At 36.5% G+C, this 20,343-nt stretch overlaps 1 protein-coding gene across 1 annotated transcript in view; it reads left to right on the top strand.

Annotated features, from left to right (window-relative positions):
- LOC140511640 (uncharacterized) overlaps positions 1–20,141 on the top strand; it is a 97,855-nt gene extending 77,714 nt beyond the window's left edge. Inside the window, exons 9-14 of the mRNA XM_072620813.1 lie at positions 1,356–1,413; positions 1,717–1,786; positions 2,535–2,611; positions 13,357–13,416; positions 18,394–18,441; positions 19,839–20,141. Of these exons, the coding sequence (XP_072476914.1) occupies positions 1,356–1,413; positions 1,717–1,786; positions 2,535–2,611; positions 13,357–13,416; positions 18,394–18,441; positions 19,839–20,054 (529 nt within the window). The 3' untranslated portion in view covers positions 20,055–20,141. The remainder of the gene's footprint in view (positions 1–1,355; positions 1,414–1,716; positions 1,787–2,534; positions 2,612–13,356; positions 13,417–18,393; positions 18,442–19,838) is intronic.
- Positions 20,142–20,343: the final 202 nt, after the last annotated feature.

Below are 20,343 nucleotides of genomic sequence, written 5' to 3'. Positions count from 1 at the left end.
TCCAGTCTCCCAAGTTCATAACCTCTGTTCCTCACTCGCTGTCATATCCAAACAGTTGCCAAATCTTCCCATTTCTATCTCTATACCATTTCTTACATTTAATCCCTTCTCTATGCTCACACAGCTACCACTTTAGTTCAAGATCTCATCCCCTTTCACCTACAGTATTGCAACAACTTCCTAATTGGTCTCTCTTGCCTGCTGCAAGTCTCTTACCTCTCCAGTCCAATCTATATTCTACTGCCAAAATGATTAATTAAAATGATTAAAATGATTAAAGATCATTAAAATGATCTCAAGCACAGATCTGATCATCTCACTCTCTTACTCAATCAACTTTAATGGCTTTGAATTGCCTCCAGGATAAAATATGAACTCCTCTGTTTAGTTTTTAAAGTCCTTAAGAACATTGTCTCAACTTGGATTTTCATCCTCAATAAACTCTCCCTCTCCTATTCTGTGATCCAGATCAACTGACTTTTTCACTAATCCTTACACAAGAGAGTAAATCTCCCATTTCAGCACCTTTGTACTACCTATTTTCCAAGACTGAAATTCACTTCCATTTTAGAATTCCTCTCTTCCATCAATATATAGATTAAGGATCCTCTTCTTTCCCAATCCTCACAGCTGCTAATGTTCTCTCTCCCAAACTACTTTATATTTAACTTATTTGTTTCTAGTTGTAATTATTTCTCTTTATCTTTATTCTGAATATGCTTATCTCTGTTTAGAATTTATGTTCCTTGCAAGTAGGTTTTGTTTAATTTTTTTTTATTTATATCCCAAGTGTCTTGTACATTGTAGGCTTTTAATAAATGTTTGTTGATTAATTGATTGCTTTTTTTTCTGATTAGGGAGTTTGTACATCTTTTCCTATGGTTATTATTTCATATGATATTTCTCGAGGCATGGTTTATTCCTGTCTTTTGACCACTGTTTATTGGGAATCACTCTTACTGCACAGGGTCCATTTAGGCAAAAGGGATGGCATTTCAGAACCATACATCTACAGTAGCCTGACCTGTATAGGGGAATTACAGATGTTCAGCAGTACTCAGATGTGATTCTGCCCACATGTAAATATTAAATGCTATCAGTTTTGCCTAGGACCACCTTGTTTACACTAAGATGCATTGGCTTATACAATATCATATTTTTACCTAATTTTTTCATGAATTTGCAGCACTTCTCCTTATAAGATCCTTGAAGGCAGATAATTTCTTTCTATCTATTTTTGTATTCTCTCATAACCTCTAGTACAATGCTATCCACACCATGTGCCTGTTGAATGAATAGATGAAATGAGTGAATGGATATTTTTAATACTCACAATTATTTCCATTCTGCTTAAGGGCTGGGAATCTTGTCTGTGAACATTTATACTCCAACAACCTGATCATCATCAGATCGGTAAGCATACAATTGGATTGATACTTTTTCCAGTTAAAATTCAAGTAAGAAAACTAGCATTAACAACAACATAGACCTTAACCCCATCTCTGTGGTGAGTTTCACTATCCCCAAAATGACTGAATCAAAGAACTTAATGGTGCAGAAGCAGATAAGACTAAGAATAATTGTCACCTTTTATTTTAACATTTTTGAATCAATTGAATCAGAGAAGTCAATACCTAAAATGTGTTTAATTCAAACTCTGTAGACACTGATTGTCACTGGTGCCTATCCATCCATCTCTTCTCGATTCTTTTTCAGGGTCGGTGCCTGGTAAGGGCCCGGATAGGAAAGAATATATCTGCGCAAAGCAGTTCGGACACAGAGTCAGGTATCTCCACTCTTCTCTTTCCAAAAAGAAAATCTAGACTTAACTGAAATGGTCTTTAAGCTCCTCTAGGAGGATGTGTCATCAACCATTTCTGCTTAGTTCCCCTCTCCCTTATCCTCCATCACTGGTCTCTCTCTGTCTATGGGTTCTTTCTGTTTACAAACATATCCATGTGCATCTAATTCTTTAAACAAAAATTCACTTTTCCATGCAATCCTCTGAAGCAATCACCCTACATTTCTCCTCCATTCACTGTGAAACTTCTAGAAAGAACCTGCTCCTTCTATTTCCTCATCAACTCCTTTAATCTTTGCAAATTTGTCTTCCAAACCCTCTGCTCAAATGAAACTGCTCCCTCCGTAGTTACCAACAATTACTGAATTAACAAACCTGATATCTTTTTCTCAGTCCTCATTTTCCTCAGTCTCTCTGCAGCTGCTGATCTCTCTTCCCCCTTGAATACTCTCCTCCCTTGGCTTCTGCTAGATTTCTCTCTGCTGGTTTTCCTCTTACCTGATTGCAGCTTCTCTGTCTCCTTTTCAGTATGATCATTCATCTTCCACTTTCTTGTCTCTGTCCGGGTATTTCTGCTTCTTCCTCTAGACTATCTCTCATGGCAATCTTACCTGCTCCCAAGTGACTTTCCCCAAAATTTTGAAACTTTTTTATTGGAGATTTTGGCATTTAGAAAAAATATTGATTATCTTTAAAATGACACTCAACAATAAAATGTTTTCCCTCCTTTAAGGATCTACAAGTTTTTCCAAGAAACATCTTTTGGCTCCTCAGATAACCTCAGTTACCTCATTGTCAACACAATCCTGGGTAAGATCAGGACTTAAATCTTGGTGAGGGTTAAAAGTATTAAAATTGTGTCCTAGTTGTTTTTTCCTTTCTTGGCATCATTAAGGGGAATCCAGGATCCCCTCTTTCTTAAAGTAGAATATTGTTCTCAACTTGATAGTTCATTATTCTACTTTCCTCTGTAGAAACCTTCTAGGAGGTTGAAGATGCTCTTTTCTATGGTATAAGCTGGAACAGCAAGCTGGGTGAGACAAAAAAATAAGGCTCTATAAGATTTTCCTGAATACATTCTTTGCATGTGGTTAAAATGGGCCATTCTAAAACTTTTCTCTTAACTAATAAAATATGGTATGCAAAAGAGAAAAGGGATCTGACTTCAAATTCCAGGTAACTGTGTGACCTTGAGCGTGTTTCCAGGCCTCAGTTTCCTAATCTGTAAAAAGAAGTGGTTGGACTAGATGATCTAGTTTTTAATCCCAAGATCTTATCTATTACCACTTCAAAGCCTGTGAAGGCTTAGATCATTTTCAAAAAAACTGGGGTAAATGCCTTTGTTTTAAAAGCAGAACCATTGTTTCAGAAGCACCTGTGACATGAAGAACATCTCTTGTGACTTCACATAGGGCATGTAGAATGCTTTTGTTGTTACTTCATTTTCAAAGATGACCATGACATCAGGGAGGTGATGACATGATGTGCAAGTGAATTGGATTTAAGTGAGGGAGGGTTGTGCAAAGTCAACAACAGTCTCACTCTTTGGAGGCATCTGGGTCCAGTGGCAAGATCAGAACAATTGGCGGTGGCCCAGTATACACTGGAAGACCTTGGCCTTTTTAAGCTACGTAAATCTCAATGACAGTTAAAGGGCCAATGGATTCTCTAATGAGGTGCTGCTTGTCCCTGTGCTGGTTCTTGTCCATGTCTACTGCTCACCACGGAACCTTCAAATGGTTTTACTCTTTGGCAATTTTTAACATTTACTTCCAAATAAGAAGGACTTTCTGACTAGAGGAATTGTTGGACAAAGAACTGAGTTACCAAGGGAAATGGAGGAACCTTTCCTTAGAGATCTTTAAAAATACAAGAGATATTCATCTGCAGGGAGTCCTTCAAATAAGGACTTCATAGAAGTTTAAAAGTATCCTGGGGGAGAACAGGGGTATGGACTGGATGACTTTTCACCCAGCCCTTTCTGTTGATTTAATGCCATAGTTCTAGAAGTCATCCTAATTTATCTTTTTTATGAGGTCCTGATCTTTTCCTTGGACTTGGCCTGCTAGAAAAATAAGGCAATTTCCCTTTCATTGGATTAGGTATGCCACACTTAATTCCACCAATAGGCTCTATAAGCATGTTCTATTTATAGATCACTTTAATATAAATCAAAATATGAATCATTTCCTAAATTAATATATCAATTAATCAACTGCCATTGAGCCCTTGTTAATTAAATTAAAGTGGGAGAATAAATCAAGGAAATGAATGCTTTCATAAAAACAGATGAACTTGTGGTTTAAGCAGTTTGTTTCTCCAACATCTCTATTTAATTGGCTTAATAGACATTTGCAGCATCTTATTACTCACCCAAGGCCAGAAGGAGTGACCTGAAACAAAAGGTAACAAGTTCTCTACATGATTATTTTGGTATATTGTAGGAAGGGAAAACTGTGAGAGTGTTTCGATTTTTTTTTTGCTTTTTTTAGGAAGTGGTTGGATTTTAACCATACTCTATTTGAAGTTAGCCAAGCAAAGTATTACTTCTATGACCATGACTGGTCAATCTGCTTCACTGGGTCATTTTTGTCAGTGACTTCACTGAAGTCACTTTTGCTTCAGTGAGAGCTGGAAATATACTGCACTTATATCTGCCTGAATACTGGGGCCTGAGGGTTGACCTCATCCAGAGGCTTACAATAAGCCTCTCTTACTCAAGCATGGCAAGTCCTGCTCAGTGCCTTCTGAATAGACAGACATCCAGTTCTAGCCCAGCAGCCAATGTGCTTGGGAAATGAGGACAGTAATCTGAATGTAACTATAGGCATTCAGGAAAGGTTGCCAGTTTTTCCATGCTTCTCAAGTATTGCTAAGTGAAAATCCATGGTTATTTAAAAGACCCAGTGACTAACTCCCAGAGTTAAAATGGAAAAAGGGATGTAATCACCCCAAGGATGTTGTAATCACTGCAAGAAAAGTGGATCTGGGAAGCTCTTTTAGCTATAAAGAATATGTAATCTGAAGGCTTTTGCTGGGCTTTCTGGGTATAAGTAAGTGACTCACAAAAGAGTAGAAACATCCTTCAGGCTATGGGATGATTCAACAAAAGAAAACAAAATTGAATACTCTTCTGCAGAAAATAAATCAAAACTACAAAACTCAACAAGGAAGTGCCAGATGACAGAAACTCATAGGAGAAAGAGACTAGCAGCAATACAGTGGAGAAACAAGAGTAGCAGCCTGGTGGACAAAGCAGTCCAGAAGTTGTCATTGACTTCTTTCTGGGGAAACATTAATTGATATCTTTGAAGACAGAGAAATGTTCTACTTGGCACAGAACAGTTGGATCTTGAATTGTCATGGCTATGAATTCTTCCCTATTCTACAAGTGTCACGGGAACCTTTGGTAGAATGTGCCTGTATTTATATTGGAGAGATTTGTTTCCTTGTTATTTTCCTTGCATTCTATTTTAATTGAATCCACTTTGCTTTATTGTGATGTCACATTTTCCTTTGGCTTAGTTAGGAAAGTTAAGTGGAAATGGGACTTCATGAGCTATGCATTGATAGAGATGATTTCTCCTTGAGTACCACCGACTTGAGAGTAACCAGCAGAAGAGTTACATTGGGAGGGATGTGTTCTGGGTGCTGCATCTGGACTATATTCCTCATCTCTTTCTCTTAAAATCCTTAATTTCATTCAAGGCTCAGCTCAGGTCCTACCTATTCCTTCAAGCTTTTCCTAATGCAAGTATTTCCTGATTTTTTTCTAGTGGTTGTGCTCTTTGCCTTTGTATTTAGGGCTCTTGTATTTATGTATCTGTGTACATGTTGAATCTTCCCAGTAGAGCAGAAGCTCTATGAGGGTAAGAAAGTGTTTCATTTTTTGTCTTTGTGTCCCTGACACTTGGCATAATGCCTTGTGTGTAGTAGGAACTTACTAATACTTATTTTAAAAAACTTTATTTTTATCTTCAATTCCAAACTCTCTCCCTCTCTCCACTACTCCCCCAACCATTAAAAAGGCAAGAAATACAACATCCATTATACACATGAAGTTATAACAAAGCATATTCTTGCATTGGCCATGAGAAACTTAATAATTTTTGTTGAACTGAATTGACATGCTATAAATTGATAATTACAGAAACAATAAAGCTTGGTTTTTACCAGATTATAGCTCAACTAAAACCTTCAAATAATTATGTAGCAAAGACAATCAAATTTCTTTCCCTCCTTGAATACTTGCTATGTACAGGTTGGAAGGAGGAATGAGTTCTTGCTGTCCCTCCCCCTTTCCCTAGATTCTTCAGAATTACCCAGAAAAAACTCTAGGTAATTTGGAGAAGTCCGAAATGGTGCCGCTGGGAGAAATGAGAAATAATATGAAGAGACTGGGATGCTCAAAAAAGTAGTAAGTAGTAAAACCAGGAGGCCTCAAACACAGGTCCTGTGATTCCAGGTCCAATGACTGGAATTAAACATCATCCTACCAACCATATATGGTAACTCTTAGTGAGTAATCCCAATCCCTTCAGATATGGCTTAAGAGAATTAAACAAAGATATGTATGTATAAATATATATGCACACATATGTATATATACACATGTATATGCATTCCCTTACCTTAACAAAGTTCATTTTTTTAACAAAGCATGTAACTTGGAACTAGGTACCAACGTCACTGCAGAAGCGGATGGGGATTGCAGAGGTCTAATGGCTCCTCTTAATTTTCTTCATTCCATAGATAGCCAAAGAATTCATTACCTAGTACCAACTTAGCATGATGACTCCCTCCCTACTTAGCTAAGTTGTTCCTCAGATATGATAAATGTTAAAGAATATGTGGAAAACTTGGAACATCAGTGCATTGTTGGTGGAGTTGTGAACCGATTCAGCAATTCTAGGGAGCAATTTGGAACAATGCCCAAGGGGCTATAGAACAATGCATACCCTTTGATCCAGCAATACCACTACTGGGTCTGTGTCCCAAAGAGATCATAAAAATGGGAAAAAGGACCCACCTGTACAAAAATATTTATAGCAGCCCTTTTTGTGGTGAGAAAAAATTGGAAATTGAAGGGATGTCCATCAATTAGGCAGGTCTGAACAAGCTGTGGTATGTGAATGAGATAGAATACTATTGTTCTGTAAGAAATGGTGAGCAGTTGGATTTCAAAAAAACCTGGAAAGATTTGCATGAACTGATACTGAGTGAGATGAGCAGAACCAGGAGAACATTGTACATACTAACAGCAACATTGTATGATGACCAACTATGTGAGACTTAGCTCTTCTTAACAATGCAATGATCATTCTAAGACAATTCCAAAGGACTCATGATGAAAAATGCTGTCCATATTCAGGGAAAAAAAACTATGAAGTCTGAATGAAGATTGAGGCATTTTATTTTCTCTGTTTTTTTGTTGTTTTTTGATTTTTTTTCTTTCTTGTGGTTTTTCTCCTTTGTTCTGATTCTTCTTTCACAACATGACTAATGTGGAAATATGTTTAATATGATTGTGCATGTATAGCCTATATCATATTTCATGCCACCTTGGATGGGGGGAGGGATGGAACAGGGAAATTTAGAACTCAAAATCTTGTAAAAGTGAACGTTGAAAACTAAAAATAAATAAATTAATTTAAAAAAATTTTAAAAATTGACTCCACCTGCCACTCAGGAAAAATTCTGGTCTTCTAGGTTTATCTGGGTATATATTTTCCTGTTCTCTCTCTTTCCCCTCATTCTTTCAGGTTAAGAGAACTTCCAGATAATGAGCATTTAATTAACAAGGCCTGCTCCTTATAAAGCTGGATATCTCTAGTCCTTAATATGGTAGCTGGCATGCGCTTTTATGCTTATTGACTTGACTTGACAGGCAACTGATGGCCTGGAGACACAATTCTTTTATATAAAACGCCTTCCCATGTCTGCCAAAATAAGCACATATTAAATCCAACACAATTTGGAAGGATATAAATACAGTTTTCCCCACAGAAATAAAAGGTTTTCTGATCTCTTTGACAAATGCTGATAATAATCACTTCTAATAACAGCCTTTCATAAAGAATGTGTCTACTGACTGGTCTGGGGGTAAAACATGTAGAGTTGTTGAATTCAGTCAAACAGCTGGTTATTTTGGAAGTAACTCTGTGGTTTTCATAGTAGCTGGCCGTTATTAACTAATTGCTACAATTGCTACTTATTTCTCAAATCTACTATTAACAACTTGTTACTATCTATTGAATAAGCAGGGATTCATTTTTAAAGTTATTTTTCAAATTGCTTTTTGTGTTCATGGATACATCCTTAAAGCTCTTGACCCACTGATGAGCAAGGAACACAATCAATTTGTAAGGTTCAGGATACATAAAATTTCTTCCATTGAGAAATTCCCTAATTTTTTTTACCTGCCCACCTGTTTTATTTCCATAAACATCTAACTTTAAATAAATACTCATGCATATCACTAACCCTGATGTGTGGAGCATTAAACCACAGATGTAAGAAAACATTTGTTAGATGAAATGATAAAGGGACATCATAATCCCATGGATAACTGTTTCTCAAAGGTTGTAACTTGCCTTGCTGAGAGCTTCCTGTTTGCCATGTTGGTTAGGTTCCAAATATGCATTACCTGGTTTATTCCCAGTTTGCCTGCTGGAAGCCAGGAAGTCAAAGTCAAGACCTTTATCAGCAGGTAATTATGAGCAAATGTTTAAGTTGTCCATTGGAACCATACCAATTAGAACCATAATATGGACCAAATTAAATTGCTGTGTGATCTTGGGCAAGTCAAGTTCCTCATTTGTAAAATGAAATGATTAGATTAGATTTCCATAGGTATAATCTATAGGTGAACTCTAAGGACCCTTCAACTTTAAAATTCCAAGATCATTACATAGCTCTGATTTTCTCTAGTTTTTCCAAGTAGGAAAGTTGCCAGGGGTCTGGGTTCTGTCAACCTTTTCTTGGTCAATCAACAAGGTATTTAATTGTTTTGCATTATTTTAGGTACTGGATACACAAATACAGGGTGCTCCAAAAGTCTTAGTGCAGTTGTAAGTTACTAAAGCTTAATTAAGGTTTAAACTGCACCAAGATTTTCAGAACTCCTTGTATAGTAAATGAAAGAAGCTCTTAAGAAGGAAGTATGCTAACAGTTGTGGAGTTGAAGGGAGAGGTCAGCAAAGGCTTTGTGTAGAAGAAAGCTTGAATTGAGTCTTGAAAGAGGTAAGAAATTCTGTTAGGCAGAGGTGAAGAAGGACTGCATCCTGATAAAAAAATTACTTCTGATTTCTCCAAAGTCATATTTCATGGTGATCTGAGCTGGATCAAAGAGGGGTTAATGCTTTCTGGATGCTACAAGTTGCTACCAGAAGTGAACACCAGCCAATTATCCTTCCCCTTTCCTCCACAGAGAATATCACAAGGAAAACCTAATAATGATATACATTTAGATAGCATTTTGTGGTTTTCATAATGCTTTCCATCCAAAGATCCTATTAAATGTTATTAGCCCCATTTTACAGCTGCAAAACTGCAGCTAGAGAGGTTAAGTGATGAACATAATCATAGATCTAGTAAGTGCTGGAGCTGGAATTTTAAATCCAATTTTCCTGACTCCACTATGCCATGCTGCATTTTGAAAATGTTCCTTGTATACTTTTGAGGTTAATAAAACATTTTCCTGAATTAGAATTGATTCACATGTTGAGTACATGTAGCTTGTTCTCAGAAGTTGTAGGCAATGGGGACAGAACACTCAGTTTTGTTTTGTTATTGTTCAGTCATTTCATTCGTGTTCAACTTCCCATGACTCCATTTGAGGTTTTCTTGGCAGAGATACTGGAGTGGAATGGTTTGTCCTTTCCTTTTCCAGTTCATTTTGCAAATGAGGAAACTGAGACAAACAGGGTTAAGTGACTTGCCCAGAGTCACATAGCTACTAAGTGTCAGATTTGAACTCAAGAAGATGAGTTTTCCTGACTCCAGACCCAGCATTCTATCCACTGTACTACCTAGCTGCCCCGGTTTTGTTAAGCAGCTGCTAATGGGCTAATAGGAAAGAAATTGCCTCCATTGTTATAGCTGCCTCAGAGAGCCATTATCAGCAGTAAACTCAAACATATGCATATGTGTATACGCACACATGTCAAAAGCTACATTTTTAAAAGAGAAAAATTCTAACTAACCTGTCTGACAGGTCAACTCTTACCTTGCAAAATGTGGTATTTTGTTTCATTCTTATCTACACATTCACATCCTCAGTGTTCTTGAATTTATTTTGGATGTAATTATGAGACTGTCAGAATTTTGTGATAGAATTCTCTATTTTCATAGTGGCTAAATATAAATATAAGTAAATATGTACTTCTTATTCTTAACATGCTAAACAATAGCAACTAAAGATTAATTTATAATCTTATATTTCTATTTAGTAATCAAGTGAAACATGGATTTAATAATGGTTTGGGGCTTTTTTGCTGTTGGGAAGAGGGGGTGATCATGGAACCCCAATAAATTTACTACTTCAGGTAACAAAGAAAATGAAATGTTAAAGTTTTACCTCTTTTAGACTTTGAATGGTTTCATTCATAGTTTGTGAAGAAAATGAATCATTGATCCACATCCCAAGAGATGAATTTGCTGATTGTAAAGGATACAAAATTTAGAATGGTCCATTTGAAACCTTGTAAAGTGTTGTTAGTTTTTTTGACCACTTTCAGTGGTGTTTTCCTATTCCAACAACTTCACTCAGTTTTATATTGTCTTTCAGTCTTTTATGTGAAAAAATGAAAAAGAAGCATAAAGAATTGTTTGCATTTTCCTTTACTGATTTGGAATGTATGAAGAATTGCCATATTTAAATTAATGGAATTTTACAGTAGCTAAACATTGGGTGACTCAAGAATCAACCATGTTCCTGGTGGTTTCAAAATGCATGATCAATTTTGAGGAGAGTTAGTCAAGAGGAGCCAGTAATGGAGGAAGAATTCAGTTCTTGTCCTCTTCCAGAATGTAACAGGTGGAGGACACTTCTCTACCCTTTCCTATTCCCTATCAGTAATGAAAGCAACTTAACCAGTAAGAGCTGCCAAATGGAGCAGAGAGACAGTCTAGAGAATCCAGCTGTGGTGCTGAATTACAGAGAAGAGTAGATCCAAGAACCAAGTTGAGGTTATCTTCACAGAAGAAATACTGTACCCAAAGGGCAGACCATGAGGAGAGAAAAAAATCAGAATATTAACACAATTACAAAACACTTTTCATACAAAGTCAGATCTAAATAATTGGGAAGACATCAATTATTTGTGGGTAGGTCAAGCTACTGTAATAAAAATGACAATTTTACCTAAATTAATTTACTTATTCTGTGCCATACCAATCAAACTACCAAAAATTATTTTATAAAGCTAGAAAAAAATAATAAAATTCATCTGTAAGAACAAAAGGTCCAGAATATCAAGGAAATTAATGAAAAGAAATGCTAGGGAAGGTGGCCTAGCCCTACCAGATCTTAAATTGTGTTATAAAGCAGCAGTCATCAAAACTACTTTGTTCTGGTTAAGAAAGAGTGCTGGATCAGTGGAATAGGTTAGGTACACAAGATACAGTAGTCAGTGACTATAGTAATCTACTGTTTAATAAAACTAATGACATCAGCTTCTGGGATAAGAATTCTCTATTTGACAAAAACTGCTGAGAAAACTGGAAAATAGTACAGCAGAAACTGGGCATAGACCAATTTCTTACACTGTATACCAAAATAAAGTCAAAAGGGCTTCATGATTTAGATGTAAAGTCTGATCCTATAAGCAGTCTGGGAGAGCAAGGAACAGTTTACCTGTCAGATTTATGGAGAATGGAAGAATTCATGACCAAACAAGTGATAGAGAACATTATAAAATGCAAAACTGATAATTTTTATTACATTAAATTAAAAAGTTTTTGTACAAAGAAAGCCAGTGCAAACAAGATTTGGAAGGAAGCAGAAAACTTTGTCTCGGACAAAGGCCTCATTTCTAAAATATATGAAGAACTGAGTCAAATTTATAAGAGTACAAGTCATTCCCCAGTTGATACATGGTCAAAGGAAATAGGCAGTTTTCAGAGAAAGAAATTAAAGATATCTATAATCATATGAAAAAATGCTCTAAATCACTTTCCTTGGTACTACATCACATCTGCCAGATTGGCTAACGTGACAAAACAGGAAAATTATAAATGATGGAGAAAATGTGGGAAAATTGGAACACTAATGTGTTGTTGGTGGGCTTGGAAACTGATCCAGCCATTCTGGAGAACAATTTGTAACTATGCTCAAAAGGCTATAAAAATGTACATACTCTTTGACCTAGCAATAGCTCTTCTAGGCCTGTGTTCCAAAGCAATCAAACAAATGGAAAAAGGACCCCCATGTACAAAAATATCCATAGCAACTTTTTTTGTGGTGGCCAAGAATTGGAAACTGATGGGATGGCTGTCATTTGGGGAATGGCTGAACAAGCTGTGGTATATTAATGTAATGGAATACTATTGTACTATAAGAAATGATGAGCAGGCAGACTTCAGAAAAACCTGGAAAGACTTATATGAACTGATGCTAAGTGAGGAAAGCAGAACCAGGAAAATATTGTACATAGTTGCAGCCACATTGTGTGATGACTAACTTTGATAGACAAGGCTCTTCTCAGCAATGCAAAGTTCTAAGACTACTCCAAAAGGCTTGTGATAGAAAATACTCTCCCTATCCAGAGAAAGAATTACAGAGTCTGAATACAGAATGAAGCATACTACATACTCTCTCTCTGTTTTGTTTCTTCTTCCTTGTAGATCATTCCATTGGTTCTAATTCTTCTTTGCAATATGACTAATGTGAAAATGCTTAATATGAATGTATATGTAGAGCCTATATCAGATTGCATGCCATCTTGGGGAGTGGGGGAGGTAGAAGAGGAAGGAAGGGGACAAAGTTTGGAACTCAAAAGCTTGTGGAACGGAATGTTGTAAACTAAAAATTAATTTAAAAAAGAAAAGAAATCAGGGCCTTATATACTAGACCTGTAAATTTCCTTGGTCATATTTATTCCCAACATGTGCTTCTGTACTAATATGTGCTGTTTGTAACCTATTCTTTCCACTGGTACTATGCATAGATATGACAGGGTATAGCCTAGGTTAATGGGGAACATGTCTTATCACAATTATTCATGCTACGCCATTTTTGTAAATGCTTTTGCTTTGAACTAACTGTGTCAATTATTTAATATTAAGCAAATCAGAGAGGGCTCATGCCGTGCTTTTAGGAATGTGGAACTATAGAGTACTTTGAACCTGGGATAATCAGCCCTGGGGACCAATTATGAGTTGGTTGGGTATAGCTAAAATAGGGTGCTACACTGTAGCAAAATCTCAGATTATTAAGTTTTTGGAATTTCTCACACTGTTTCTTTGGTTTGAAGGTATACATGAAGACACTATAACTCTTTAATTTGGGTTTTAATCTACTAAATATCATTAATATTTCTATTTATTCTTGGTAGGTAACTTCATCAGCATATTGGGGTATTGAGTTAAATTCTTTGGAACAAGGAAAAATTTTTGTAAGTTTCTTTGTTTTATAATTACATTGCAAATGTGTTCATTTGTATTCATATTTAAAGAAAAGTGACTTCTGTAGCTTCATTCATTTGAAACGAGAGTACTAAGAAATCTTTACTGTTATGTGAGATTATCACAGTCTACATTAAACCAAACCAGGGTCTATATCAAACTCAACTAGATTAAAAAATTAAACATTAAAAACATTTTTAAAGAAAGAAATCATTTTTAAATTGATTGATAGGATTTAAGAGAGTTAGAGATTTATATTCTGCCTTTTATAACACCTTTGGCAGGAAATTTTTCCCTTAAGTTCCCTAAATCTTTTATTTAAGAAAGGCACCCTAAAATTCAATTAGTGCTCCATGTGATGTTGTTATTAATTCTTCATTAACATTAAATCACCAATATCTCACTCATTGCTAAGTCACATTGATGCTTCCTAAGCAGTTTTTCTTGACTTCATTCCTTTCGTTTCATCACCACTGATGACTTCACCTCATGATTTCACACGTGGACTACTGCAGTAGTTTCCTAACTTCTAATCTTTCCCACCCTCCTTGACTTATCTTGTCTATCACTAAACACTGAGTAATAAATATTGCTATGACATTGCTTAGACCATGTTACTGATGAGAGATCCATACATAGAAAAAAGTTCATATTGTTTCACCCAGCTTTCAACACCCATCGTTCACCTGTTCTCCAAAGAATCTTTCTAGTTTTATTTCCCTCTGCTCTCCCACATGAATCCTCCATATATGTAAGTTGGTCAGCTCATTTTCACCCAAGTACACCTTGTTCTTTAATGTCTCCAAATCTTTTTTTGTACCCTTTTCCTGGACCCAGATGTTGCCTTCCTATTTACATCCTAACCAGACTTCAATGATTGAAAGAACAGTGACTCTAGATTCAGAGGGACTTGGGTTAAAATCCCACCACTGAAGGCAACTACTTTTGTGACTCTTAATCTCTCTGTGCCTCAGTTTCCTCATATGTAAAATGAGGGGGTTGGACTCAATTACCTTTGAGGTCTCTTCAGTTTGACAGGAATGATCCTATCTCTTCTATAATACTTTCCCTGACTATATCAGTCTCAAGTGTTGTTTCTTGTTACAGCACTTATCTACACCACACATAGGGCATCTAGACAGGTACTACCTGTTGCCTAACTTCACACATACATACATCCACACATACACTTATATACACATGCATGTATACATTGAAACACTAATGTATTGTTGGTGGAGTTGTGCGTGTTTATACATGTGTGTATACATACATGTGTGTATATACAAACACACATAGCTTGTCTCCCAACTAGTTTGCAATTTCTTGAGAACAAGGACTGTATGGGCTTGGACAAGTCACAACCTCCCTGGACCTCAGTTTCCTAATCTGTAGAATGAGAGGATTGGACAGAATGGGCTCAAAGTTCCCTTCCAGTTTTACAGCTTTTCAACAACTTATGTATAATAGGTGCTTAGTAAATATGCATACTTATTTAAAGAACTGACCAATCTATTCTTTTAAAGAAGTGTGTATTAGAAAATATTTATCAATAATTTTTACCAGGTATTTCTGATTATAAGTTCCAAATGAAGAAGCTAGAAATAGTTCTCTTTAGAATTATGGGTTATTACTAGAAAAGCCAGAGTTGGAGATTATGACAGTCTTAAGAGGCCATCGCATGACACCTTCATCACATGAGTTGGAAGATGGGCAGTGAAAAGAAAGGTTATGTACCATCCTAGACATAATTATTATCTTATTAGGTTTCAGTCTGATTCCATTATTACCAGAGAATTATAAACTTTCAGAGCTGGAAGGGACCACAGAGATAATTTAATCCATTTAATTTAATTAATTTGATTAATAATTGATGACTGAAACATGAATCCCTTCTAAAACATCTCTGAGAAGCTTTCATTTAACCTCTCCATAGAGACTTTGAATGAAGTAGGACCTAAGGTATCCTGAGGCTGCCCATTCTTCTTCTGGATAATTCTCATTTTTCTTTATTTCTGGACTGGACCTTTGATTTCACTGGAGTAGAGAACTTTTTAGGGAAGAAACTTCTTCTGCCAATGCAGATGGGCAACTGTTCAGCTATTGCTAGTCTCACAATTTGCCTTGGGACGCCAAGAGGTTAAAGTGGCTTTCTCAGTGTCACACAGCCAGTGTGTGTCAGAAATACTACTTGACTTCTACTACAAATCCTCTTGACTCCAAGGCTGACTTTCTACCCTGCTATACTGCCTCCCCATACACGTCAGTACCAATTTCCTGACATTTGTTGTCTTTCTTATTTCAAGCTAAAATCTACCTCTGTAGCTTCCACTTGTTATTCCTACTTCTACCCTCTTGGATAAGTAAAACAAATATAATCATCTTCCCACATGAAAAAAAATCTTCAAATATATGAAAACTGCCATCAAGCTCCCTGAGGGTAGGGATTTGTTTTTGCCTTTTTTTGTATTTCTAGTGGTTAGTACAGTGTCTGGCACATAGTAGGCACTCAGTAATATTGATTAATAGATATCCTTCCACCTCAAGTATTCCTTTTTCCAGTTTAAACATCCCCAATTCCTTCAACCAATCTTTATTTTTGTTTTTTGTTTGCCAAAGATGTTTGAATTTTATTCAGGTTTAAAGAGTTTGATTTCCCATACAAGCCATTTAGCTATTCTCTGGTTTACAACCTAAGATTTCATTTAAAATTTTGATCATCAGGGATATAATTATCATGTTGTGGTACCCTGAAAAATTTTGTAGAGGCCTTCACATTAACACTATTCAAGTGATAGTTTTTTATTTATGGTATGATTTTTAACCTCTTCACCATCTTGGTCTCTCTCATCTGGATATTCTCAAGTCTGTGAACATCATGTCTAAAGTCTTTCTCACCTCTAAAATCATATAGTTTTTTATGATCCTATAATCCCTCAGAGCAGGAAATGATCTTGCAAGGCAGGCAGTTTCTCCAACATCTGGGCCAACTCTTGTAGTAGGTTCTTGGTTTCTGAATCCCTTTGCTGAAAACCTTGAAGTACAACAAGCAGTTTTGCCATTATATTCTTAGACATTCTGTGGAGTTGGATAATACTGTTTTATCCCTCCTGGAGCATGGCTGCTATGTGCTGTTGATCAGGCAAGTGCTGGGGTAGAGGAAAGGAGATAGTCCTTGGGAGGAGGACTGGTGTCCAGTTGTAAATCAAGAAAACTTAGACCAAAAGGCTAGATTGGGTCTGTAACTAACCTTCAATCTGAATACATTATTATCAAAAAATAATAAATGTTCAGATTCAGAAGGGGCCTCAGAGATAATCTAATTGAATTGACACCAAAAACATGAATCCCCTCTAAAACATCCCTGAAAAGGATGTTCTTCATAAAGACATTGTATGAAGCAGAACCTAAGGTATCTTTGGAGAGCCAAGGGTCAGCCCTGGTTGGGTTATTTAGTATAGGAATTCAGTACAAAATTAGGAGGCCAGATGTGACATTGTAGAAGTGATTATTTGACTGATTGCCATTTCCTCAAAGTTTCTTCCTGGTAGCTACTTTTGTGCCTTGCCCCAAGTCGGAACTAGTCAAAATGATTTTCGGTTGGGTTTATGGTGTACTCTTCTGATTCAACCGTTATCAGTTCAGAGACAGGGACAGAATGTGAAAAAAGCAGGATGACTCCTCAGTAGAATGCAGTATAATTGCATGTAGAGGGTACCTACCAACTGTTTATTAAATTGGACTGCTATTAAATTATATTGATACAAATTTTAGAAAATATACTCCATGTATAGTGGTCTCAAACATGTCTTGTGATTGATTAACATAATGCCTTCCCTTCTAGAAGTGCCCATCCTTGCTGCTCTTGTCTCCCATTTAAATCTTGACCATGTGTCCTCCACTCTTAGGGGCTCACTATGTTGATTTGACACTTGGTACAGATATCCAATCAGTTTCAGCTCAGACCTCCTGAACTCCAGAGACCCCCCAATCTCAGCCTCCCCCAGTTGCAGGGAGTACAAGTGTGTGTAATCCCTGGCTGCTGTCAGTATATAAAGGTCTAACTCATGTCTCACTTTTGTGAAAACACACAGCATTTGCACAATACTTCCCATATTATCATCATCATAAATCAAATTTCTATAACCGTTTCAAAGCACTTTCAGTGAGTTCTCAATAAATATTGATTGAATGAATGAAATAGGAGTAGATGTATAATTATCAATCTTACATGTGGTACCATTCTAATGTGCCATTCTAACAGCAGTTATCATTCTTTCCATTTCTATGGTTCTGTAAATTCTCAGTGTTCTACAGATTTTAAGGGACTCGTAGCATGGTTCCAGACGATCAGTTTTCCCCAACTCTAAGACATTTGGGTTACGGACTTCTACAATGATAGAGTAAGAACTAACTTGAAAGTCATCTAGCAAGTAGGAACTTGATGCCCAGAGAGGGAAAGTGACCTTTGTCAGTGGAATAGATTGTAGATGGCATCAGTACTGTGTGACACTGGAAGCATCAGTACATCCGGTAAAAACTGGAGTGAAAAAAGAGCAAGACCATATTTAAAGAGTCAGAAAGAGAAGCCAGTTCATAAGGGAAGTAAAAATCAAAGAATATTTAGACTCAGTGTACTGAGATCATTCAGTAGAGATTCACTATAGGTGCTAGAGCAGGGGAATTATATTAATTCTTTCAACGTTGTTTAAGTAGGTACATAGACTGTTACAATAGAAAGGGGAAACCAGGAACATTTAATGTTATGAAAACCAAAGGAGAAAAGAATGCTTTAAAAAAAAGAGTGGGCAAGTTTAACCTTTGCAGAATTAGAACTTTAACAATGAAGCATATTTATCTGATCTGAATTTCCTTAAATATCTAAAATATTATTGACTGAATTGATTAAAAAAGATAGTTTAGTTTTTCAATGATTTTCATTTCTTTGAAAATATTTATAACTTTAGGGTTTAGTAGAAAAAATGAAGAAACCAAGTGATCTACATTTCAGGCTGGTAAGAAAATACTTTTCTTCTGAAATAATCTTTTAAACATTTTTAGACTACATATATGCATATATGTTTATGTATATCACATATGTGTGTGTATTTGTGTGTGTGCGTGTATTTATAGACATATGCAAAATATCCTTTAAAAGAGCCTCACATTTAAAATTATTCTAAGTTCTTACTAAGTTCATAGACACCTTAGAACTATGGCCAGGAGTAAGGGCAAAGCTGTAGGCAGCAAGTTGAGTCAGTACTTCAGCAAGGGAGAGTGCCAAGCTGCTCTGCATCCATCCATGTCTGCATTAATCTCTCTTAGTTATAGAAAAGTTAGCCTCTAGTAGTGATAAAGAACCATCCTTGAAACTAGGAAGACCTGGGTTCAAGCCCCAGTTCTGACACATATTTACAGTGACTTACTTTGTCAATGTTCCAGTCTTTTTAAAGAATTTAAGTTACAGAGAAGGTTTGTACCTGCATTAGTACAGAGAGCTTCCTCACCTGAGAATCCCCTATATCAATAATATGAAAGGTTCCTTAAGCCCTTTCTTATTCATATTTAAGGGTTAGTGTTAGTTAAGAATAAGAAAAATAAGGTTTACTGGGGGTAGTGATAGACTGGTCCCTATTGTATGATTTTATGACCGTCTTGGTTGCATGTAGAGTGTGATTCACACCCAGGTGGATAGGAATTGTCGGAATTCCAAAGAAAGTTCCCTAATAAGCATTTATGTGTGTCTCTCTTGGGAAAGCAGTCAGAAGAAGGGTGTGTGTGTGTGTGTGTGTGTGTGTGTGTGTGTGTGTGTGTGTGTGCGCGTGCTCCCTGTCCTTAAAGATCTTATGTTGGTTAGGGGTCAATTAACCTGTGATATTTGCAATGTATGACAGTAAGTCCTTCCTAGAGTAACTTAGATTACATTTGTGATACAATACCTGCCTTCTTCTCTAGGAACCTTAGAGCTTATTTGGGAGCCATGGAACCAATTGGATATTGTAGTGGGGAAAAACATTGCAGGTTCAGAAAGAGAAACATTTCAAACATTTTATTTTTACTATTTAGTTTGCCCTGGAATTACCTCTGGCATTAAATCAGTCATTTTCCTTGTTGAGCATGTGTAGTATTCCAAGCAACATATTCCCAGAAGCATCATGGCCTTTTCTCTTCTAAATATAAAGATATTGTCTTCTAGCATTTTTATCATTGGGTAAAATTCATAGAATTTTTTAACTAAGAAAGAAAAATGTTCTTAGGTATAAGATGAGACATTGTCACCTTGGCAAATTTGGACTAGGCAGTTCTGGGGGTCTCACTTGTAACCTAGTTGAACCAGCTTCAGTCCTCGTAGCACTCCACTGCCATGCCAGGCACCAAAATAACCACATTTCTGTCTGCCTTTTCTTTCTAGGTTAGTGAAGGAGCAGAGTGCATTTTTATTCCCACAAAAATCTTTCTAATGGAAGCACCCATTATATCCCAGCAAATGGCTTTGGGGCTGGTGAACATTTATCCCACAACAGACACAATTAGGGAACACCTCCTCAAAAAGCAAGCTTGGAAGAACTACAAAGCCAGGGTGGTCGCTCAGCAGCTAAAGAGAAGGTCCAGCATAACCTCATCCTAAATATCTTTTTAAAGAATATTGGCAATGATGGTGAGAAGACTTTAGATTTAATAAGAGGAGGGAGAAAATGCTATTGACTCTTGAGGAGACAAGACACACTCCTAAATGGTTGAAGGCATGGAAACAATTCACACCTGTTTAGTGCATCAGGGAAGGAAACGATGCCATTTCTTTGCTGACTTGAAACTATTAGAGGTCTTCTCTGCCCATTGGAAAAAGGAAATTCATGCACATATGTGAAAATGCAATCAATTTAAATGACAGTAAGACTAAGTTCAACATCTTCATG

Source organism: Notamacropus eugenii, chromosome 6 (assembly GCF_028372415.1).
Source record: "Notamacropus eugenii isolate mMacEug1 chromosome 6, mMacEug1.pri_v2, whole genome shotgun sequence".
Lineage (NCBI taxonomy): Eukaryota > Metazoa > Chordata > Mammalia > Diprotodontia > Macropodidae > Notamacropus > Notamacropus eugenii.
This window is presented reverse-complemented; position numbering and strand designations above follow the sequence as displayed.